Source organism: Theobroma cacao, chromosome 1, assembly GCF_000208745.1.
Source record: "Theobroma cacao cultivar B97-61/B2 chromosome 1, Criollo_cocoa_genome_V2, whole genome shotgun sequence".
NCBI lineage: Eukaryota > Viridiplantae > Streptophyta > Magnoliopsida > Malvales > Malvaceae > Theobroma > Theobroma cacao.
In genome coordinates, this window is record NC_030850.1 from 36,474,697 (window position 1) to 36,500,379 (window position 25,683).

The following is a 25,683-nucleotide window of genomic DNA, read 5'->3' on the forward strand; positions in this document are numbered from 1 at the left end:
TATTAGAGGAAAGAACACTCCTACAAAGCCCTAGCCTCAACAAAATCAAGCTGACTAGCCTTAACTGCAAGACGTAAAGGTGTCTGTGTGGAACACGACAGGGCAACATCAGTTAGAATCAATGGCTTTTTCGCAAGTAAATCGTTTAGCACCTTAATATTTCCTTTCCGATAGCAGCTTCAAATAATCTTACATTATCCATTTGAGAATTTGTGAATAAAATTGCAGAACCTTAACTTGTGGTGTCAGAAATTATTCAAAGCATTTGTCAGGAAACCTGACGCTGCTTCTTAGAAATACTACAACCCGTTTCTTAGAGGCCACGAAAGACGAGGAGTAGGTCTGCTGTCTGCAAATATTATACAAATTTTATATTACAATCTCCTTTCCTTTGAGTCTCTTTTAAACTATGGTAAATTAGATATCCAATCTTGAATATTTGGTATAATCATCAAAGAAAATTAGAGCTCATCAAGTCAGATAACACTTTCTTGCTAAAGCAATTTTCTTTGGTTCAAAGCACATTCTGCTCACATAATTTTTTATCGCTAAAACAAAGTCCATTATATTAATTAAGTGACTGTACGAACCCTCATAATTCAAATAATTGAATTCGTACAAAAAAAAAATTGGAAACCCTCGTAGGATGCGGTTCATTCTGTATATATCATCTTCTGAATGTGAGCCATTGATAGTGCCATCTCTGGTTAGCCTTGATTTTCTGCTTCCTTTTTTTTCTTTATAAATTGCCTGTTTTTCCCTCTTCCCCCACTTAATTTTTCTTCTATCTCAACATAGTCCTTCCAATCTAGCTCACATAGAAAGTTTGGGAACCATCCCATAATTTCTTACAACATGTCACGGTTTAATTTTTTTAAAAATTGGAGTTTATTAGCCAGTAACCGGTATACCATTGATAGTCTCGAACTGGAGCTGCCGGAGACTCTCATTGGCATGAAATGAAAACCGGCTTGGCAAAAAAGGCATGAACAAAAAGGTTCACCAATCCTTACATAAACCAGCAGTATGCCCTCATCAATTAGTAACGTCACAAAATAGTCTCGATCCTGCTTAAGATAAAAAACAAACAGCAGGAAACAAGGAGGCTATACAACAAAGACATAATTTCTAAAAATCAACCTCAAACAGTGACAGCAATACCCTAAGACCACGAAACAAAAATGATCCAAAAACAGAGTAGAGACTTGAAGATCCCTTGAAGCCCTTGATCATCAAAGCCAAGATCCAATCGGAGTCGAAAAATTGGACAGCACATTGACAGATCCGAGCGAAGAAGGATCAACATAATTAACTCGAAACACACCACAGGCAAAGGAACCAAGACACGGTCGTGTCTACCTGGAGAACATGACCTGCAACCGGCACAAAAAGGAAGGCCAGCAACTCCCACACGATCAGCAAGCCTCAAATGCAGAAGAAAGCTGCTTCACCTTGAAGACATAATGAATATGATGATTCGCTCGTTGTGCTTTCATGCTATGTCCATTCTTTGTCCTTTTCAGTTTTTTCTTGTGTAATACTGATACCTGGCCCTGCAGATAAGGCAAGAAACTGAAAAGAAAAGGAATTCTAGCCTTTGTTGTCAGGTGCTGAAATTCTATTTGGTCTAAAAATATTTAGCCCCACTGACCTTATCCCTTCTACTAAATTCTCTATATTGTTCTACAGAAATTAACTGCTTGCAGCAGCTATTGAAGCCAGCATTGGCTTTACTCACCAACAAGTCCATGCATGACTAGTCAATTTATCAAAATAGACTGATTTCTTAGATTCTCATGATCTCTCTTCTTTCTTTGTTTCGTTTTAAATTAACAGGACAGATAAAATTCCTGTAATAGGGAAGAGCGCCACAGAAACTATTAAATGAATGGATATGCAGCTGATAAATAAACCAAATAAACTTTTAATTTTTTTTTATTGTGAATGAGAGAAGCAAATGGAAGGAGATTGGTTCATCCGAGGTACATTAATAGCTGGTAAGAAGGTGGTGAGAAAAGGGCAAAAAGGAATTCTGCAAACTGTCAGTAGGGCGGAAGAACCTGATGTGGGAGATCCTATTTTAGCGAATGAGCAAATGAGAGTTGAGAAGGTGGGCTAGATTGAAATGAAAATAGAAAGGAGAATATAGGGCCAGGTAAGGAATTAGGGCTCGAAGCTCGTGAGCAAAGAGGACGAGGGAGAGGGGCCGGGTGATAGATGAGCCCGAGGAGGAGATTGGAGTAGGGCTCAGAATTGCTTCGTATAGGACTTTGTAATCTTTAATACACACATTTTATTTGTTTGAAATAGGCAAAGCACACATTCTGTTTATTTGGTACATAACAAATCGCACACTTTATTTACTAATTATACAAACTTAATGAAACTCCCAAGTACTAGTATTAATTTTGGACACATACCCTGTGTCACATCCTATAACATATATAAACAGCATGAGTTCTAAGTTGTTCGGGCTCCAACTTCTAGGAATTTGCCTGTGTCTGCCTACGTTCATTGTTTTCCTCCATCCGCCTAAGGTTGTGCTTGCAAGGTCTGGTCTTTCGGGGGATCTGCTATCTTGTTTCTAGGCCTGGAAAATGCCTGGATCAAACATGGAGGATCAGGTTCCCTGTTTTTCAACTTAACCAATAGCTGGATCAAACACCGCATAGCTAAAGGCACTACTGCTGTAATCAGGGCGAGTTGAAACGTTTCTTCATTCGGGGTAACAGCAAAGATCGCAGATCCATAAGTTATAATCATTGAAACACCAGCAACCGTTACTTCAAACTTGAACGGAAAATTATGCGTGAGAGACATAATAACAAGTACCGCTGCAGAAAAGGCTAGGGTGTTGGAAGTCAAGAAAACGTAGTAGACAGATGATTCAGATTCACAGATAGCAGTGCCTGCTATATGGCCCTCATTGGTTTCCTGCCATACACCGCCAGGGGGGTTAACCCCATCTTGGAAGGTCACGGTAGCTATTAGGGTGGCTACTACCAAGAGAGCGTTACGGGCGTCAGCTCTATTCTTCTCCTTATCCTCCTCTTTTGCACCTTTCTTGTACTGAAAATAACGGCACTAGTCCTGGCCATTTTTTTTCAAGAAAAATGTGAGAAAATGATTTTGTGATAAGGTGATTTCAAATATAACCGACCATATAAAGTTATCTGTTTCTACCCAAAAATAAACATGAGTAGACCAAAATGCCCTTAAAAACATCATTTCAAAGAAATGCTCAGCTGTTTGAGCTATCTGCCTCTCGCCAGAGAAAAAATGAAAAACATTAAAAATAAATGCGCGCAGCTATTTAGGCTCGATCATCTTTCTCTGTCTCAACTCTGGTAAGTCTTTGTTGAGCACCATCGTTGTCAGCTCTCTCAGATCTCTGAACTGTATGAGCTCTGTCAACTCTCTGTTGAGCACTATTGTCATTGGGCTGTGGTCTATCTCTCGACATTTGGCCACATTGTCATAGATTAACACACCCTATAGCAGAGATGACATCAAGGTACCTGTTATTGGGTTTATTTCTGCAACACACTTAAATTTCTGAAACATTTGGTGTAAATAATAAGATGGATAAGAAACATTGCCCAGAGTTGTTACACGCCATGCATCTATAACATGAGTGAAGAGTTATTTTAGCGTGTCACGGCTGTTACTGGAGTGTTGTCGGCTAACTAGTTATTTGGGTTGTTAGCGTGTCACGGCTATTCTTGGGGTGTGGTGAGTGAACTAAATGTATGGGTTTTTGGCGTGTCATGGCTGTTCTTGGAGTGTCGTGGGTTAATTGGTTTTTGGGATTTTTAACGTGTCACGGATGTTGGTGTAACCAGTCAGTAATTACAGTGATTGGCGTGTCACGATAATGATGCATGGTGTGTCACGACAGTGATGCATGGCGTGTAATGATACTGATGCATGACGCGTCACGATATTTGACTTGATATGCATGACGTGTTACAACATTTTACGTTATATGCATGGCGTGTAACAACACGACTAACAAATTTTTGATCACGGCATGTATTGTGTAAAATGATTGACGATATTTTTTTTTCAAAATTTCAGTGGAGTTCCAATTGTGCGACTTGTGATAAGACACGGTAGTTAGTAGGTGGATGGCATTTACAAGGGTGGTGAGTCACGAATGAGGCGGGTTAGGAGTGATTTGTCGTTTGTAGGCTTGATGAAGCTGGTTGAAGATGTTGTTAGGGTCAACTCAGAAATTGACGAGATTGAGTTACATGCATTGATCAGTACACCCGAAGAGCTATTACGGCCAATTATCAAGGACGATGAGGATGTTGCATTAATTTTGCTAGAACAGAGGAATGTTCCGGCTGTGTATGTCAGCATTAGGGGACGCCAAATAAATGTTATGTCACATGGAGAAGTTGGACAACATGGTAATCAACTCAATCAAAATGAGATTTACAATGCTTCACATATACCACAACATTCGGTCTGTAACCCACAACAATGGCAATTGAGGTATGCACAAGAGTTTGTGCAACCCGGTAGACAGACGACATTCACAGACAGTTGGCTACACAATTTCGATCAGGATGTGCATCAAACCAATTTCTTGCTTCTCTTGAACAAATGCAACGATCGGGTGAAATTGTAGAGTGTGTAATGCCATTGTCAAATGAGAATATGACAGTTGAGGACAACAATGTGAGGTTGGAGGGTGACACTGCGACGCTGGAGTATAATACTACATTTGATGAGGGAAATGAGGATTTGTTCGCTGCCGGTGAAGATAGATTTGATCACACTTCAAATGATGGGCTTGAACAATCACAAGATGACAGTTCAGACGATGATTGCCTTTATGACAGTGACATTCCAATTTGCAATAATGTTGAAGGTGAAACAGAACCTGTTGGAGGTGTTGATGTATGAGATGTTCAGTGTGATGACCCCATATACAATAACCCCATCGCTGGTGAGAACGGGATTCGTTCCCTTGATATATTGCTCGATGACAGTGATCATGAAAGGAAAAATGCAGGGATATCTCGTACGTGGGTAATTGCAAGTGCAGAAAGGTTATTCTTCCAAATAATTACCACTGAAGAGTCGACATGTGCCGAAGATCCCTTATACAAAGGAAGAATGTTTTCATCGAAGGTCGAGTTGAAACGAGCTTTAAACATGTTGGTTATAAAAGAGAAGTTTGCGATAAGAGTAAAAAGGTCATGTAAAGCTCGTTATGAGGTTAGTTGCAAGGACAAGGCATGCAAGTTCAGTGTTTGTGCAACGAAGTTACCTGATAGAGGAGAATATTGGAAAGTTCGGACATTCCATAAAATACACACTTGTATCGTTGATGATTTGCAAGGGCAGTTTCCAACTACGAGTGCGAAGATGATTGGTAAACTTATGTCACACAAGATTCGGGCTAATGGAGTAGCATTGAGACCTAAGGACATAATTTGTGAGATGAAGGTTTAGTGGGGATTGGAATGCTTGTATAGTAAGACTTGGCCAGCGGAGGAGTATGCGAAGAGGCTTCTTTTCGGTCCATCGGAGGAGTCATTTCAACTACTACCATCGTATTTTTATATGTTGGAACAAGAAAATCCTAGCATAATGACTGCAGTGGCTAATGATGAGGAAGAGAGATTCAAATATTGTTTCTGGTCATACGGGGCTTGTATTCGGGGGTTTAGGGATGTAATGCGTCTTACGGTTGCAATTGATGCGACACATCTAAAAGCCAGGTTTAAGGGTGTTCTGTTTGTCGTTGTATGCAAAGATGCGAACGAGTGCGTATATCCAGTTGCGTTTGGCATCGGCCATGTTGAGGATGAAAACTCGTGGATGTGGTTTCTTAGCAAGCTACGTGATGCGGTTGGTTGTCCTGAAAACACTATGTTTATTTCTAACCAGCATCTCGGCATTAAGAAAGTAATCCAAAATGCATACCCAGAAGTGCACCATGGTTTATGCGGTTACCACTTGTAAAAAAACTTTAAAAACAAGTTCAAGCGCGACGATGTTTATATGCTTTTCACCCTTGCTCGAGATTGCTATAAGGTGGCCGATTTCAACAGACATATGAACCAGATATAGCAGATTTATTTGGGAGCCCACGCGAACTTTATGAGAATAGAGCCTGAGAAATGGGCATGTGCATGTTCACCTGCAAAGCGATACCAAATGATGACATCCAACATTACGAAATGTGTTAACTCATGCTTAAAGCATGCAAGGCAAATGCCGATCACTGTTTTGATCGAGTTCATCAGAGACATGTTTCAGAATTGGTTCCATGAACGGTACGAGAAAGCCGTCAAGGTGACCACGCCTCTCAGCCCTTGGGTTGCCAGGCAGTTGAGTAAAAGGTTCAATGATGCACATCGCTTTCTAGTTAATCCTATCAATCGAGCGGAGTTCGAAGTTAAAGATGGGAAGATGGACGGACTTGTAAACCTGTCCAGGAAGATGTGTTCATGTTGTGAGTTCCAAACAGATTTACTACCATGCAGCCATGCCATTGTAGCAATAACAGAATATCTTTATTTTTTATTTGAACTGTAATTGACATAACATTTACATTATGCTTGAAGATTGAGTTTTTAGTGTTTTTCAGTAAATGCAATCGTGAAGTCATTGAATTCTGCGCTGACTGCTACAAGATAACCGTTTTTGTGGAAGGTTATTCAGGATCCATTAGGTTGGTAGGGCATCCTAGTGAGTGGGACATCGCCCCTCATGTGAAACAAATTATCGTCTTGCCCCCACCTTGGCGAGGCCAAGTAGGAAGACTTAGGAAGAGAAAGATTCCATCAGCTGGTGAAGGTAGTCGAACACAGAGATGTTCACAATGCAAGAGGTACAAGCATAACAGACAGAACTACTCATCCCCATTTGCAGTTCCATCCATAAATCTGGCACCATCTCCAAGTCAATCGACGACTCCACGACTGCGCCGACCCAAAGCATGTTCAAGTTGCAGACAAACCGGTCACATATGCAACAACTGTCCAATACAAAAGACAATGTCCAAAAATGTGCCTGATTTTGATATGCATGTCATGTCACAGAATTTTACTTGTTATGCATGGCCTGTGATAGCATTTTACTTGATATGCATGGTGTGTGACAGCATTTTACTTGATATGCATGGTGTGTTATAACGTTTAACTTGTTATACATAGCGTGTTAGCACAATTTACTTGTTATGCATGACGTGTCATTTCATTTTTCTTGTTATGCATGACGTGTCACAATATTTTATTTGATATGCACGGCGTGTCACAACATTTTACTTGTTATGCATGGCGTGTCTCACATTTATTCCTTATTTATTTCTTCTGTATACCTTGTTGCACATTATGGCTTAACTCATTGGTGCATCTGTGCCATGTTTTGCAGATCCAACACATACAGTATGAGGATCTTAACATTTTGTCTGCTCGATCATTCTATGAGGCACTTTTAGTTACGGACTTTGTTGCCAAACATTTCAAGCAGATAAGCTTGTCAAGGCCTCTGTCTGATCAAGATCGCGTTAAAGTACATTCTTACATTGTTTGTAAAAATGTTTCCGATTACAATCTCCATCAGACAGGAGCCACATATTTGTTTATCTGCCTGAAATGTTTGGCAACAAAGTCTGTAACTAAAAGTGCCTCATAAAATGACCGAGTAGATAAAATGTCAAGATCCTCATACTGTATGCATTGGATCTGCAAAACATGGCACAGATGCACCAATGAGTTAAGCCATAATGTGCAACAAGGTATACAGAAGAAATAAATAAGGAATAAATGTGAGACATGCCATGCATAACAAGTAAAATGTTGTGACACGCCGTGCATATCAAATAAAATATTATGACACGCCATGCATAACAAGAAAAATGAAATGACACGTCATGCATAACAAGTAAATTGTGCTGACACGCTATGTATAACAAGTTAAACGTTGTCACGCACCATGCATATCAAGTAAAATGCTGTCACACACCATGCATATAAAGTAAAATGCTGTCAAAGGCTATGCATAACAAGTAAAATTCTGTGACATGACATGCATATCAAGTAAAATGTTATCACAAGCCATGTATAACAAGTAAAATTCTGTGACATGACATGCATATCAAGTAAAATGCAGTCACACGTCATGCATATCAAGTAAAATGCTATCACACGCTATGCATATCAAGTAAAATGCTGTCACACGCTAATAACTAACTATAATAACAATAGCGTCACACGTTAAACACCCAAAACCCCTAAAACCACTACGACTTAACCACAACAACCATCAAACCAGCAAGAAAACATAGTCTAAACATTTGCAAAACAAAACAAAAAACCCGAACATATCAAATAAACCCAGGAAAAAATCAAAAAATTAACGAACACAAGAATGTTACGAATTTGAGACTCACTGACCTCTTCATTCATGGCCGACATTTTTGCTGCTATTGTGGTTTCGTTCCTCTTGCAAAGAGCCTTCTCGAACACTCTGGTACCGACGGGAATGAGAAATGAATCACACAGATGTTACAAATTTTGTGTAATAACTGTTTAAAATGAAAAATGACCTTATAATATTCTTATTTATTCTGAAAAAGGGGAATTAATTCAGTGAAAGTCCAAAGGATTACCACATTTACTGCCCGTTTTTTTTCCTCTCTCTATTTCAAACCATGACTTGTCAATTGCTCAAGCACTGCTGTGTCACACACTCTAAACCATGACCATGGTGTGTTAGCTTTTCAGGCAATGTCGTGTCACACACTCTAAACATGACCATGGCGTGTCACCAACTCTGAACTCTGGCTTGTCACAGATTCCATCCATGGTGTGTCACTAACTCTTAACTCTAGAGTCTCACAGATTCAATCCATGGCGTCTCACCAACTCTGAAAGCTGGCATGTCACAGATTCCTTCAATGCCGTGTCACCAACTCTTAATTTGGAGTGTCACAGATTCCCTCCATGGCATCTCACCAACTCTAAACGCTGCCATGTCACACATTCTCACCATGGCATGTCACCAACTCTAAACTCTGGCGTATCACAGATTCCCTCTATGGCGTCTCACCAACTCTGAGCGGTGCAGTGTCACATATTCCCAACATGACGTTTCACAAACTCTAAACCCTGCCCTGCGACAACCATCTAACATATGGCCTGCTATAGCAGGACCATTTCCTACTTTGGATTCACATCTTTCTCTTTTTAATTCACCACCGTATCAAGGATTTCTAGTTTCATATCATTAGCCAAGCTTTCCATTCATGACAACCGGTTCCTCGTTCGATTTAATATCTCTCTTCTCCTATTATCTGAATGTCATGTCTCAAATCTCTGAAAACCCATCTCATGCAACATTATTTTGTTTTGCACAACCTTCGAAAAAATTTTTGGGTATTTTGCACAACCAATCTTTGCATATTTTTTTTCTCCCATTTTTCGCCTGTTTGAGAGTGTACGCTAACGAAGAAGACTCATTAAGGGCATTTTTGTCCCAAAATCTTTTTTGGTGGTTAAAAACTGTTAAAAGTAGCCCGACGGTTATTTACAAAAACACGTTATTTATAAGGGCTAAAAAACAAATTCCCTTTTTTTTCTCTTTGGTTTTGAACTACAAACAGAATTCAATAATTGATGAAGCTTTTTGTTTATTGAGATATGAAGAAAATCAAAGGAAGAAAAACGAAGTAGAAGATGGATTTCTCCAGAAAAGCTTGGGGTTTGGGTGAAGCTTAATTCAGCTTTCATAGTCACCCGAACCAGCAATTTGCCATGACAGTTCGCAACAGTATCAATCACGTGACAAACATAAAGAAAATTCACTGTTTCTTTTTCTCTATTTGCATGATTATGTTTGGACAAAATTTTGAAACCTATAAAAGGATTCCATCACTCAAACATAAAATGATGGCTCAAAGTTAACAGTGCGTTCCCTATACAAAAAGGATTAATCTTCCCAACTTTAAAAAACTACTAGGATTACACTATAACCATGATCCAAACATCCTAAATTACAAAAGCTGAACAAGCAATCCACTAAAATCTAGATAATATTCAGCTCTTGAACTGCAACTAGGCCTTCAAACGCCATTAAATCAGCCACCCTAATTCCACCATTCCTTCTGTAAGATGTGATGAATACTTCTCCATGCTCAACTTTCGTAAACATATATAAATAGCTTGAGTTCTAAATTGTTCAGGCTCCCAGCTTCTAGGTGTTGGGAGTGTTTGCCATCCACTTAAGCTTGTGCTTGCTAGGTTTGGTCTTTCTGGGGCTCTTCTCTCTTGTCCCTAGTTTTCAACTTAACCAATAGCTGGATCAAGCACCGCATTATTAAAGGCGCAGCAATCAAGGCGAACTGAACGTTTCTACATCCGGAGTAACAGCAATGACCGCAGATCCGTAAGTTGTAATTATTAAAATGCTAGCAACCCTTACTTTTAACTCAAAAGGAAATTTATGTGTGAGTGACATAATGACAAGCATGGCTGCAGAAACGGCTAGGGTGTTTGATGTCAAGAAAATGTAATAGGCCACTGTTTCATATGCATAGACAGATGATAGCAATGCTTGTTGTATTGTCCTCCTTGGTTTCTTGCCATACACCGCCAAAGGGGTTAACCCCAGCTTGGAAGGTCATGGCAGCTATTAGGGTGGCAACTACCAAGAGAGCGTTGTGGGTGTCGGCTCTATTCTTCTCCTTATCCTTCTTTTTGAACTTTCCTTGTACTGAAAATAACGACACTAGTCCCTAAAAGTAATCCCAACCATTGTTTTCTCTTTGGTTATGACCTACAAACAGAATTCAAGAATTGATGAAGCTCTATGGGGATTGAAGAAAAAAAAGGTAGTAGATGGATTTCTCCAGAAAAGCTTTGGGTTTGGGTGAGTCTTGATTCAGCTTTTATAGCAAGCAATTTACCATAACAGTTGGCAACAATTTCAATCTTGTGACAAACGTGAAGTCAGAAGCGGAGGGAGGTAGGGCCCCAGGGGCGGCCTAATAAGTTCAAAGGTCTAAAGTAAAATATTCAAATGAGGCTTTTTTTATTGAAATTAAAAAAATTATTAAAATTTTATCCTTCTAACTTTTGGAGATGTAAAATTTTTAATTAAACTTTTATAATCAAGTTATTCTAATATATCTTTTTCAATTGATAATATAGTCAATCCAATCTTTCTTGAGACATTGTTGATCTTAAATAAGATTTTATTAATTTTAGTTTTGAAAAATTTCTCCTGAAGCATCATTTACTCGAATTATTAACATTATTTTAAAAATATTGAACTATTATAATTATCTTATATTTTTTAAATGGCTAATATAAAATCAACAATCAAAATTTTTAATTCAAATAAATCAACTATAACATAAAATAAAATAATATAACAATATAATATAAATCTAAATTAAAGTAAAAAAATCTGTAAATATTAGAACAATAGTACCTAATTATTGAATGCTTATTCCAAATCGTAAATGAGTTTCACAACTTTATGAAGATAATAAAAGAACGGACTTCTAGTATATTTTTTGGAGAAAAATTGAAGTTAAAGGAAGAAAGAACAAATGAGAAAGGAAGAAAGAACAAATGAGAAAGGAAGATTTTAAAAATAGATATTATACATTGAAAAAAATAATTAGTTTTATATATAGAAAAAAAATAACTGTTGGAAATCATTAAATATATTGATTGGAAATAACGGAAATAAGTGCATGTTTGGCCTAAATTTTTTTTAGCTTATCTACCTCTAAAAGTAAAAGTCAGGCCAAACATGATTTTTTGATAAGCTCTTAAAAAAATAATTTTTTTTAAAAATAAAATTTTTAAAAAAAGACCTTAAAAAAAAGCTCCAATGAGGAGCTTTTTCTTCTTTTCTTTTAAAAATATAAGAGAATTTTTATTTTTGTTCCAAAAATATCCTCATTTATTAAAAATAATTACAATATTATCCTCTAAAAAAAAGAAATACATTCTATGATAATTTTAACAAAAATTATAACTTATAAAAGGAAATTTACTAAACAACTTTAGCTTAATTTTAAAAACTATTATTTTTCATAAGAGCTTCATAATAACTTTTAAGTTTGAAAAAAGCCAAGCTAAACAGACTCTAAATAAGAAAAAATATAGCTGTTGGAAATGATTAAATGCATGTAACTGTTAGTTTATTGAAAATAAAAGAATATAGTTGAGAATTAATAATATTCTAAAAATAAAAAAATAATAGAAAATTAAGATTTATTAAGCATATAATTAAAAAAATAAAAGAACAAATAATTTGATGAATTATTTTTTATTTTTTTATTTTTTTATTTAATTAATTATGTTATAATTATTATAAAATTATAATTTGTTTTTAAAATTGAAGCCTCTCCAAATTGAGGCCTAAAGCCCTTGCTTGGGTGGCTTCACCCTAGGGCAGACCCTGTAGGGCCCCCGTGCCCCCCTACCCCCTTTCTAAATTTAAAAAATTTATAAATATTTTAAAAATTTTAAACGCTTATATTAATTTTTGAAATAAGCAATTTCTTAAAAATATAAATACTATTAACAGAAATTAAAAAAAGATTACCATTTTATTTTTTGTTAATTTAAAAAATTATTATTATATTCTAAAAATTAAATAAAAGAAAGGATAAAAGCATCGATCGAGGCTCCCTAAGGGAGAATCAAGGTCCCTAAGGGAGCTTCGGTGCTCCCCATCTTGAGAGGTTTTTTTTTTTTAATTAATAAAAAAATAATAAAATTATATAAAGTAATTTTTAAAATTAATTAAGAGTAAAATTTTCTTTTTACTCTTATTACGTCAGCAAGTTGACGAAAATACTAACGGTTAACTAACGGTTGGACTTATGTGTCAAATAGAAAATATTTTTTTGCTGAGTGTCCATTTTGAAAACTAATAGATTTTCATGTAATTTCGATTAAAACTTAGGTGGATAAAGATATTTTATCTAATATTTTTTATTTTGTTTTAAATATTTATAATTTTAAATTTAAAAAATTTAAAAATACTAGCAATGACTCAAAGCATCGAAGAAAGCAAAAAAGAATTTTATTCATTGTGCACTGAAATTAGGGTTATCAATAGATAGGATAACTGCTAATTTTGAGATACTTGAATCTCAATTTTATAAGAAATAAAGTATTTGAATCTTATTAATTACCCAAGTATTTTTAAAAATTACTACCTTAACCCTAACACTAATACATCACACTTATCTTATAAATATCCTAAGGGATTTTTTTTAAACCCTTATAAATAACGTGTTTTTGTAAATAACCGCCAGGATACTTTTAACTATTTTTAGCCATCAAAAAAGATTTTGGGATAAAAATGCCCTTAATGAGCCGTCTTCGTTAGCGTACACTCTCAAACAGGCGAAAAATGGGAGAAAAAAAAATAAATATGCAAAGATTGGTTGTGCAAAATACCCAAATTTTGTTTTCGAAGGTTGTGCAAAACAAAATAATGTTGCATGAGATGGGTTTTCAAAAATTAGGGACATGGTATTCAGATAATAGGAGAAGAGAGATATTAAATCGAACGAGGAACAGGTCGTCATGAATGGAAAGCTTGGCTAATGATGTGAAACCAGAAATCCTTGATACGGTGGTGAATTGAAAGGAGAAAGATGTGAATCCAAAGCAGGAAATGGCCCCGCTATAGCAGGCCATATGTTAGATGGTTATCGCAGGGCAGGGTTTAGAGTTTGTGAAACGTCATGTTGAGAATGTGTGAGACGGCACCGCTCAGAGTTGGTGAGACGCCATGGAGGGAATCTGTAAGACGCCAAAGTTAAGAGTTGGTGACACGCCATGGTGGGAATGTGTGACACGGCAACGTTGAGAGTTGGTGAGACGCCATGGAGGGAATCTGTGACACGCCAAATTAAGAGTTGGTGACACGACACGGAGGGAATCTGTGACACGCCAGCGTTCAGGGTTGGTGAGACTCCATGGATTGAATCTGTTAGACGTTAGAGTTCAGAGTTGGTGACACGCCATGGTTTGAAATAGAGAGAGAAAAAAAAACAGACAGTTAACGTGGTAATCCTTTGGACTTTCACTGTATCAATTTCCCTTTTTCAGAATAAAGAATGTCATTTTTCATTTTAAATAGTTATTATTTAGAATTCGTAACGTTTGTGTGATTCATTTCTCATTCCCACCGGTACCGAAGTGTTCGAGAAGGCTCTTTGCAAGCGGAACGAAACCACAGCACCAGCAAAAATGTCGACCATGAATGAAGAGGTTAGTGGGTCTCAAATTCGTAATATTCCTGTGTTTGTTAATTTTTTGGTTTTTTTCTGGGTCTGTTTGATATGTTTGAGTTTTTGGTTTTGTTTTGCAAATGTTTAGACTGTGTTTTCTTACTGGTTTGATGGTTGTTGTGGTTAAGCTGCAGTGGTTTTAGCGGTTTTGGGTGTTTACCGTGTGACGCCATTGTTATTATAGTTAGTTATTAGCGTGTGACAGCATTTTACTTGATATGCATAGTGTGTGACAGCATTTTACTTGATATGCATGTCGTGTCACAAAATTTAACTTATTATGCATGGCGTTTGACAGTATTTTACTTGATATGCATGTCGTGTCATAGAATTTTACTTGATATGCATCTCGTGTCATAGAATTTTACTTGTTATGCATGACGTTTGACAACATTTTACTTGTTATGCATGGCGTTTGACAGCATTTTACTTGATATACATGACGTGTCATAACCTTTAACTTGATATGCATGGCATGTCACAACGTTTAACTTGTTATGCATGGCGTATCATAACATTTTACTCGTTATACATGGCGTGTCACAACATTTTGATTGCAATGCATGGCGTGTCACAACATTTATTCTTTATTTATGTCTTCAGTGTACCTTGTTGCACATGACTGCTTAACTCACTGGTGTATGTGTGCCATATTTTACAGATCCAGCACAGACAGTATGAGGATCTTGACAGTTTGCTGATCGTGTCGAAGGAGAAGTGGGCGTTCAATGTCTCAATTATTACTCACTGTAAGTGGTCGCAGCTGCATTACATCATAAAGACTCTCTAACAAAATGGGGAGTATGATCTAGTTAAGCGTACCTGCTTCGGAATGCTCTTGGACATCTATCCACAGGGGTACTTTTACGTCGGTCTCTTGCACAGCATCATGATTCGTCGGATCATTGAGAGGCAGTCAATGGACCACGAGCTATGGTTTGCCATTGGCAAGAGCAAGGCGCAGCTATCAAAGTAAGAGTTCTGCCTCATCACTGGGCTGAAGTTTGGTCCAATGCCTGATGTGTCAGACGACCGTACAAGGTAGTTACGGATGGAATTCATGCAAGATACTAGAACGGGAAAGGCAGCGTTAAGCTGCAGGCTTTGCTTGATACCTTTCGCGAGGGCAACTTTCAGCGACCAAGATGGCACTCATCTTGATCGCGAATAACATTTTATTTGGTAAAGACTAACGTAGATGGGTGACGCCTTGGTTGCTGTCATTGGTGGATGACATCGACGCTTGGAATGTCTTCCTATGGGGGCACTATGTTTGGAAGCTGACCTTGGACTACCTTTTGAAGGGGTTCGAAGTTCCTGACTTGAGCGTGCTAAAGGAAACTCGGTTACACTACAACATTTACGGATTCGCATGGGTGATATAGGTACTAAAACATAACATTTTTCAGTTTCTTTTTGGACAAAAAATTTATGGGTGCAGTCGTTTATAATTGACGGTCTGATAAGGGTTACATTTGACATGCGGTTCTGGGCAATGGAGGCAATTTCGGCCCTCCGAAAAATAGTTACCCCCTCTGGTTCGAAGGACAACGTCCACCCATGAATGTGCAGATGAGATTGCAATCAGAAGCCAAAAGACTTCTACAAGACAATTCAGAAGTTAGAGTCATCTGACAAAGTGAGTAAACAGCTGCTAATTTTTGCGTTATATTTGTAAAATAATTTTCCCTATTCGATAATGACAACATTCTATTTGTTTATTTATAGTTGTGGGCACTGGAGACTTTGGAACCCACCACAGATAAGGCCCTCTGGGAGTATTTTGAGGACCTTGATGTCCCGTTATCGGAGGGTAATGAGTACGTGCCAATAGGGCATATGGAGGATCGGTCAGATTGGGGCTTAGGTGCGAGGCAAAAAAAGAGAAGATTGAAGGAGAAAAGAGCCTCTGGTGGCACGAAGCGGATGCGCACAGTCGCTGCTTTAGTTGATGAGTTGATGGATGAAGGGGACGACCATGGTCAAGGCAATGAACAGCTGGTAAAGACAATTGTAACAGTTTTGTTTCTCCAATTCCATTTGTGATTATCGAATAACATTTCTATGTTTGCAGCTGGACCATGGGCCGGTAACTCCAGAACCACCCACCGGTCCTCCTCAGATGCAGAGTGGAAACTACCCGTCGATAAGATCGATTCTAACAGTTTGTATTCTACATTCCCACATATGTTTATAGAGTAACACAGTAATTTATGTAATTACAGTTTACGAAAACGAGGACAGGTCCTCAAGCACCAATCAGTCCAGCCCAATCGCAGACAGCTAACGAGCAGGCGGTAAGGATATTAAAGTTGTAACGGTTAATGTTCAACAATTCCAAACATGATTATTGAATAACACAGTTATATATGTAATTGCAGTTTACGGAAGCGATGACAGGTCCTGAAGCACCGATCAGTCCGGCTCCACCGCAAACTACTAATGAACCGACGGTAAAGATATTAAAGTTGTAACAGTTAATGTTCAACAATTTCATACATGATTATTGAATAACACAGTTAAATATGTAATTACAGTATGCGAAAGTGACGACAGGTCTTGAAGCACCGATCGGTCCGACTCCACCGCAGATTGCTATTCATGGTGTGTCACAACGTTTGATTTTGATATGCATGGCGTGTCAAAACATTTTGCTTATTATCCTTGGCGTGTCACCAAGTTTATCTTGTTATGCATGGCGTGTCAGAACATTTTGCTTGTTATCCTTGGCGTGTCACCAAGTTTATCTTGTTATGCATGGCGTGTCAGAACATTTTGCTTGTTATCCTTGGCGTGTCACCAAGTTTATCTTGTTATGCATGGCGTGTCACAACATTTTAATTGTTTTGCATGACGTGTCACGACATTTTCCTCGTTATCCTTGGCGTGTCACCAAGTTTATCTTGTTATGCATGACGTGTTACAACCTTTTATAATTTATGGGTTGTGGTATTTTATGAGCTCCCTAATGATTTTTTCAATTTTGTAGGGCGATCCATCTCACAGTGCTGGTCTGGAGCACGATGATGCTGATAATGGATAGTATCATGAACCTGGTGTTGACATTGACAATGACGTTCTTGGTGCTGATGGAGAGCACGTAACTCATGTAGATGACGTTGTCGAAGAAGCTGTGGTAGTGGATGTCACCCTTCAGTCAGATGATGTTGAAAGAGAGCATCTTCCTCCGGCCGAAGCATTCGTCAACACAGCAGCAGGAGCTATGGTTTTTTATCGTGAGAGCACTCTTGATGTAGTTGAGATACGGTCGTCATCACCAAAGTCATCTGCTGTCCATCATGGTGCAACAGAAATTTCAGACCCAACTAAGCGGCATGACTGAAAATGGCGAGCAAATACATGGCAAACCCATTCGTCGACCCCTTAGTGACCCGTCTAGATGTGAGGGATAAAATCGTAGAAGACTACGAAGCTTTCAAGAAAGAGGAGTCTGCGACGTAAGCTCGTAAATAAAATTGCAAATATTATTTTTTAATGAAACAGTTATCCACCAAGACTTATGAAATTAATTATGTTACATATGCAGGCGTAATGTCGGCATCTTAGGGGATCAATGGGCTGACTTTTTCATAACCTTAGAGGATCCCAATGAGGAAATGACAAGTGAACATATCTACGCATGCCTCAGCCTACTCTGCAAGCGAATGACAGGGCCGAAGTCAAAGCTATACATTACCCGTGCATGCATGGTTGACACGATATTCTTCGTAAGTTTATTTGAAAATTGTTAAATTCTACAAATACTAAGTTTTTGATTGCATGAAGTGTAAGCTAATGTTTACATCTTTCACAGGACACCATTCGTATGCTACACACCGAATTTCCAACAGAAGATGCCCGAGCCAAAATGCAAATTCCAGATGAGTTGCGGGGCTATGTGGAGGGTGAAAGGCCAACGTACGCCAAAAAATGGGAAGATGTTGATTTCATTCTCGCGCCTTGCAACGTTGGTGGGCATTGGGTGGTTGCGAAGATCGACTTGGTGCGGTGGACGATCAAGGTCGTGGACTCAACAATAACTTCAGATGCTAAGGATAACGGAGTTCATGCGGGTCAGATGACACCCTTGACGACAATGATGTCATTCATTTGACACTCAGCCAGTTATTTCAACAACATACGTCAGAAAAGATGGGATTTGACGCTGATGCTATTAGATATTCATTTGCCAAAAGCTAAAGTGCATCGACAGAATGATAGTGTCAGCTGCGATATGTTCATGATAGGGTACATCGAGCATATTTTGCAATAAAAAAAGATCGAAATTAAGTAGAATATGATTGCAAAAATGCGTCGGCAATATGCTCTGAAAATTTTTTTCAACAGTTGTGAGAGCAAACCCTGAACATATAGGCCCTTGTCTGTACAATTTTTTTGGTACACATAAATTTTTTTATACAATTCATTTTATACACATTTTTTGTATACACAATTTATTGTATACAATTCATTGTAAACAAATATAATCCTTTATGTATACACAATATACTTTGTACAATTATTTGATACACAATTAATTTTTTTGCCTATACACAATTAATTTGATACCAAGAATTTTTTTCCTTTTCTATATACAATATATTTAATTTCATACACAGTCGAAAAAAGTCAACGTGTGACGCCTTAAACATGATACCAGTCAGCGTGTCCCAACATACATCTACTTGCACTCAGTGTGTCACCCCAAATTTCTGCAATAAGTCAGCGTGTGACGTCGCTAATCCACTAACACTCGGCATGTCAACCGAGTAATCTGCTTCCACTCAGTGTGTCAGAACAATTGGGCCATGGCGTGTTATGCCATAAATCTCCAGATACTCAACGTGTGACACCATTAATCTGCTTTTAGTCGACGTGTCATAAGAATTGGGCCGTCGCGTGTCACCCCAGTTTGGCATTAATTAATTTTCAGGTTCGTCGTATTTCTCTTCCAAGCACACCGGATGCACTAACCCAACATTACATTGATTAACATTGAATATATAGATTTTTCCATCCATCTAATTACTTCTAGCATGAAATTGTTCTGTATCCATCCTCCTTTTTTTTTCCAATTATTTTCAGGCCAAAATTCTATCCTGCCATTATAAAATCGTACGTCTAAATTTACACACCAGAACTTGTTATGCATGACGGGTCAGAACAATTTAATTGTTATGCATGGCGTGTTATAACATTTAACTTGTTATGCATGGCATGTCACAACCTTTTTACTTGTTATGCATGGCGTGTCAGAACATGTTGTTCATTATCCTTGGCGTGTCACTAAGTTTATCTTGTTATGCATGGCGTGTCACAACCTTTTACTTGTTATGCATGGTGTGTCAAAACATTTTGCTCGTTATCCTTGACGTGTCACCAAGTTTATCTTGTTATGCATGGCATGTCACAACATTTTACTTGTTATGCATGGCGTGTCATTTCATTTTTCTTGTTATAAATGGCGTATTACAATATTTTATTTGATATGCACGATGTGTCACAACATTTTACTTGTTATGCATGACGTGTCTCACATTTATTCCTTATTTATTTCTTCTATATACCTTGTTGCACATTATGGCTTAACTCACTGGTGCATCTGTACCATGTTTTGTAGATCCAACGCATATAATATGAAGATTTTGACATTTTGTCTGCTCGGTCATTCTATGAGGCCCTTTTAGTTACGGACTTTGTTGCCAAACATTTCAGGCAGATAAGCAAATACATGGCTCCTGTCTGATGGAGATTGTAATCGGAAACATTTTTACGAACAATGTAAGAATGTACTTTAACACGATCTTGATCAGACAGAGGCCTTGACATGCTTATCTGCCTGAAATGTTTGGCAACAAAGTCCGTAACTAAAAGTGCATCATAAAATGATCAAGCAAACAAATCCGTAAAGCAAAACGAATTCAATTACAATTTTCAGACACATTTAGTTAGGCGGTCAAGCTGTCTTCATTCACAACACACCTTATATTTTCAGATATTGTCCTTCATATTGGACAGTTGTTGCGTGAGTGACCAGTTTGTCTACAACTTGTACATGTTTTGGGTCGGTGTAGTCGTGGAGTCGCTGATTGACTTAGAGATGGTGCTAGATTTGTGGATGGAACTGCAAATGGGTATGGGTAATTTTGTCTGTTATGCCCGTACCTCTTGTATTGTGAACATCTTCGTGCTCGACTACCTTCACTAGCTGATGAAATCCTTCTCCTCCTAGGTCTTCCTGTTTGACCTCGCCAAGGTGGGGGCAAGACTACAATTTGTTTCACATGAGGGGGGATGTCCCACTCACTAGGATGCCCTACCGACCTAATGGATCCTGAATAACCCTTCACGAAAACGGTTGTCTTGTAGTAGCCAGCGCATAATTCAATGGCTTCATGATTGTATTTACTGAAAAACATTAACAACTCAATCTTCAAGCACAATGTAAATGCTATGTCAATTACGGTTCAAATAAGAAATAAAGATATTCTGACCTTATTGCTGCAATGGCATGGCTGCATGGTAGTAAATCTGTTTGGAACTCACAACATGAACACGTCTTCCTAGACAGGTTTACAAGTCCGTCCATCTTCCCGTCTTTAACTTCGAACTCCACTCTATTGATAGGCTTAACTAAAAAGCGATGTGCATCATTGAACCTTTTACTCAACTGATTGGCAACCCAAGGGCTGAGGGGCGTGGTCACCTTGATGGCCTCCTCATACCATTCATGGAACCAACGCTAGAATATGTCTCTGATGAACTCGATCAAAATAGTGATTGGCATTTGTCTTGCATGCTTCAAGCATGAGTTAACATATTCCGCAATGTTGGATGTCATCATTTGGTATCGTCTTGCCGGTGAAAATGCACGTGCCCATTTCTCATGCCCTATTCTTATAAGGTCCGCGTGGGCTCCCAAGTGAATCTGCTGTATCTAGTTCATATGCTTGTTGAAATCGGCCACCTTATAGCAATCTCGAGCAAGGGTGAAAAGCATACAAACATCGTCGCTCTTGAACTTGTTTTTAAAGTTTTTTTTCAAGTGGTAATCGCATAAACCATGGTGCGCTTCTGGGAATGCATTTTGGATTGTTTTCTTAATGCCGAGATGCTGATCAGAAATGAACATAGTGTTTTCAAGACAACCAACCGCATCACGCAGCTTTCTAAGAAACCACGTCCACGAGTCTTCGTCCTCAATATGGCCGATGCCAAACGCAATTGGATATACGCACTCGTTCGCATCTTTGCATACAGCGACAAACAGAACACCTTTGAACCTACCTTTCAGATGTGTCGCATCAATTGCAATCGTAGGACGCATTACATCCCTAAACCCCCGAATACAAGCCTCGTATGACCATAAACAATATTTGAATCTTTTTTCCTCATCAGTAGCCACTGCAGTCACTATGCCAGGATTTTTTTGTTCTACCATATAAAAATACGATGGTAGTAGCTGAAATGACTCCTCCGATGGATCGAAAACAAGCCTCTCCGCATACTCTTTCACTTGCCAAGCCTTACCATACAAGCATTCCAATCCCCACTGAACCCTCATATCACAAATTATGTCTTTAGGTCTCAATGCTACTCCATTAGCCCGAATCTTGTGTGACATAAGTTCACTAATCATCTTCGCACTCGTAGTTGGAAACCACCCTTGCAAACCATCAACGGTACAGGTGTGTACTTTGTGGAATTTTTGAACTTTCAAATATTCTCCTCTATCAAGTAACTTCGTTGCACGAACACTGAACTTGCATGCCTTATCCTTGCAACCAACCTCATAACGAGCTTTACATGACCTTTTTACTCTTATCGCAAACTTCTCTTTTATAGCCAACATGTTCAAAGCTCATTTCAACTCAGTCTTTGACGAAAACATTCTTCCTTTGTATAAGCGATCTTCGGCACATGTCGACTCCTCAGTGGTAATTGTTTGGAAGGAGAACCTTTCTGCACCTGCAATTACCCACGTACGAGATATCCTTGCATTTCCCCTTTCCTGATCACTGTCATCGAGCAATGTATCAAGGGAATGAATCTCGTTCTCACCAGCAATAGGGTTATTGTATATGGGGTCATCACACTGAACATCTCATACATCAACACCTCCAACAGGTTTCGTTTCACCTTCAACATTATTACAAATTGGAATGTCACTGTCATAAAGGCAGTCATCGTCTGAACTGTCATCTTGTGATTGTTCAAGCCCATCATCTGAAATGTGATCAAATCTATCTTCACCGGTAGCGAACAAATCCTCATTTCCCTCATCAAATGCAGTATTATACTCCAGCGTCGTAATGTCACCCTCCAACCTCACATTGTTGTCCTCAACTGTCGTATTCTCATTTGACAATGGCATTACACATTTTACAGTTTCACCCGATCGTTGCATTTTTTCAAGAGAAGCAAGAAATTGGTTTGATGCACATCCTAATCGAAATTGTGCAGCCAACTATTTTGTGAATGTCGTCTGTCTACTGGGGCTGCACAAACTCTTGTGCGTACCTCAATTGCCATTGTTGTGGGTTACGGACTGAATGTTGTGGTATACGTGAAGCATTGTAAATCTCATTTTGATTGAGCTGATTACCATGTTGTCCAACTTCTCCATGTGACAAGACATTTGTTTGGCGTCCCTTAATGCTGACATACACAACCGAAACATTTCTTTGTTCTAGCAAAATTAATGCAACATCCTCATCGTCCTTGATAATTGGCCGTAATAGCTCTCCGGGTGTACTGATCAATGCATGTAACTCAATCTCGTCAATTTTTGAGTTTACCCTAACAACATCTTCAACCAGCTTCATCAAGCCCACAAACGACAAATCACTCCTAACCCCCCGCATTCGTGACTCACCACCCTTCTAAATGCCATCCACCCACTAACCACCGTGTTTTATCACAAGTCGCACAATTGAAACCCCACTGAATTTAAAAAAAAATTGTCAATCATTTTACACAATACATGTCGTGATAAAAAATTTATCAGTCGTGTTGTTACACGCCATGCAAATAACGTAAAATGTTGTAACACGCCATGCATATCAAGTCAAATGTCGTGACACGCCATGAATCAGTATCGTTACATGCCATGCATCACTGTTGTGACACTACAATCACTGTAATTACTAACTGGTTACACCAACATCCGTAACACGTTAAAAACCTAAAAAACCAGTTAACCCACGACACACCAGGAACAACCATGACACGTCAAAAACCTATAAATTCAGTTAACCCACCACACCCTAAGAACAACCGTGACACGCTAACAACCCAAATAACTAGTTAACCCACAACACGCCAGTAACAACCGTGACACGCTAAAATAACAGTTCACTTATGTTATAGATGCATGGCGTGTAACAATTCTGGGCAATGTTTCTAATCCATCTTATCATTTACACTAAATGTTTCAGAAATTTAAGTGTGTTGCAGAAATAAACCCAATAACAGGTACCTTGATGTCATCTCTACTATAGGGTGTGTTAATCTACGACAATGTCGTCAGATACCGAGAGATAGACCACAGCCCGATGACAATGGTGCTCAACAGAGAGTTGACAGAGCTCATACAGTTCAGAGATCTGAGAGAGCTGACAACGATGGTGCTCAACAGAGACTTGCCAGAGTTGAGACAGAGAAAGATGATCGAGCCCAAACAGCTGCGCGTATTTATTTTTAATGTTTTTCATTTTCTCTCTGGCAGGAGGCAGATGGCTCAAACAGCTGAGCATTTATTTGAAATGATGTTTTTAAGGGCATTTTGGTCTACTCATGTTTATTTTTGGGTAGAAACAGACAACTTTATATGGGCGGTTATTTATGAAATCACCTTATCACGAGGTCCTTCTCTCACAATTTTCTCATTATCCTAACTCGTTTAAAAACTCGATTATGTAAAAAAATTATTAAAATGCTCTTCATGGGTACCAGCACTCGAGTATTTGACTCATTGGTTGGTGCATTATCCCTCTATTTAGAGAGTTGAGTTTGAATTCCCCTTCCCTCAATTATAAAAAAAAAATGCTATTCATGGGTATCCCATCACTCGAATCCAAATCCGTACTTATATCTATATACAATAATATTTCTCCCACATGTTTCATATAATTTACTAATTATTAAATTAATAAAAACACACAAATAATAAAATTTAAATTTAAATAATTAAAAACAAATATCTCAAATATAATTAATAATTTTATAAGTTATAAGTTTTGTAATGTTAATAAAAAATAGAAACTAAATATGTTTATATTTAAAGTGTATACATACTAAAAGTATTTTAGTATATATATAATGGTAAGTATATTTCTTATAAATAAACCTAATGTATAAAAAGTATATATATTAAAAGACATTACAAGTTAATAAATAATCTAAGTTTCATTAATTAATTTAATTAATTATATGAATTTGTCCTTAATTACATAAAATTAAAAAAATAACTAAGTTTCAAATCTCACAACTTTTCTTTAGATTTATATATTATAAGTGTATATAAACAAATGTATATATATTGTAATTAATAATTTTATAATTTATATATTTTTGTAATGTTAACACAAAATAGAGAGTAAATATGTTTATATTTAAAGTACATACATATATACTAAAAGTATTTTAATATATATAACAGTAATTATATTCCTTATAAATGAACTTAATATATATAAAGTATATATATTAAAAGACATTATATGTTAATTAATAATTATAGTTTCATGAATTAATTTAATTAATTATATAAGTTTGTCCTGAATTACAGGAAATTAAAAAAAATAGCTAGGTTTTAAAACTATTCAAATTTCACAATTTCTCTTTAGATTTATATATTATAAGTATATAGAAATAAAGGTATGTATATTATAATTAATAATTTTATAAATTATAATTTTTTTAATATTAACACAAAATAGAAAATAAATATGTTTGTATTTAAAATATATATTAAAATATTTTAATATATATAATAGTAATTATATTTCTTATAAATTAACATAATATATAAACTATATATATTAAAAGATATTACAAGTTAATTAATAATCATATTTTTAAAATGGCTAAAGGAACATTGTTCGTACATTGCAGTCTGGCTATCAAAAGTCTCATTGTCGATCAATTTCTGAAATTTCTTTTGGTTCATGATTGTGCTTTTTTTAATGGTCAGGAAAATTCTAAATACCCTGTACCATCTGATAATGCATGTGAATATACAGCTTGAACTTGAAACCCTTGGAATATATCAGATAAAAACAATATAAAAACTAGCATTAAAAGTCTGACAGTGGGAGTTTCCTTTTCATTGATGCCCCATTTTTCCCCCCAATTCTGTTAAGGGTGATACTTTTGGTTGATACCTGCTCTTATCCACC

At 37.4% G+C, this 25,683-nt stretch overlaps 1 protein-coding gene across 1 annotated transcript; it reads right to left on the reverse strand.

Moving 5' to 3' along the window:
* On the reverse strand, positions 2,533-3,463 carry LOC108661449. The gene is made up of 2 exons (XM_018118575.1): positions 3,344-3,463; positions 2,533-3,069 (listed from the first exon to the last, which is right to left on the reverse strand). The coding sequence occupies exons 1-2, from the start codon at positions 3,461-3,463 to the stop codon at positions 2,533-2,535; spliced, it is 657 nt and encodes a 218-aa protein (XP_017974064.1).

What these genes read in the sequence shown, in the direction of transcription:
- LOC108661449 (XM_018118575.1), bottom strand. Translation starts at nt 3,463, where the DNA reads ATGTCGAGAGATAGACCACAGCCCAATGACAATAGTGCTCAACAGAGA. An exon ending in CTCAACAAAGACTTACCAGA is followed by an intron (nt 3,070 to 3,343) that starts GTTGAGACAGAG and finishes CGTTATTTTCAG; the next exon opens with TACAAGAAAGGTGCAAAAGA.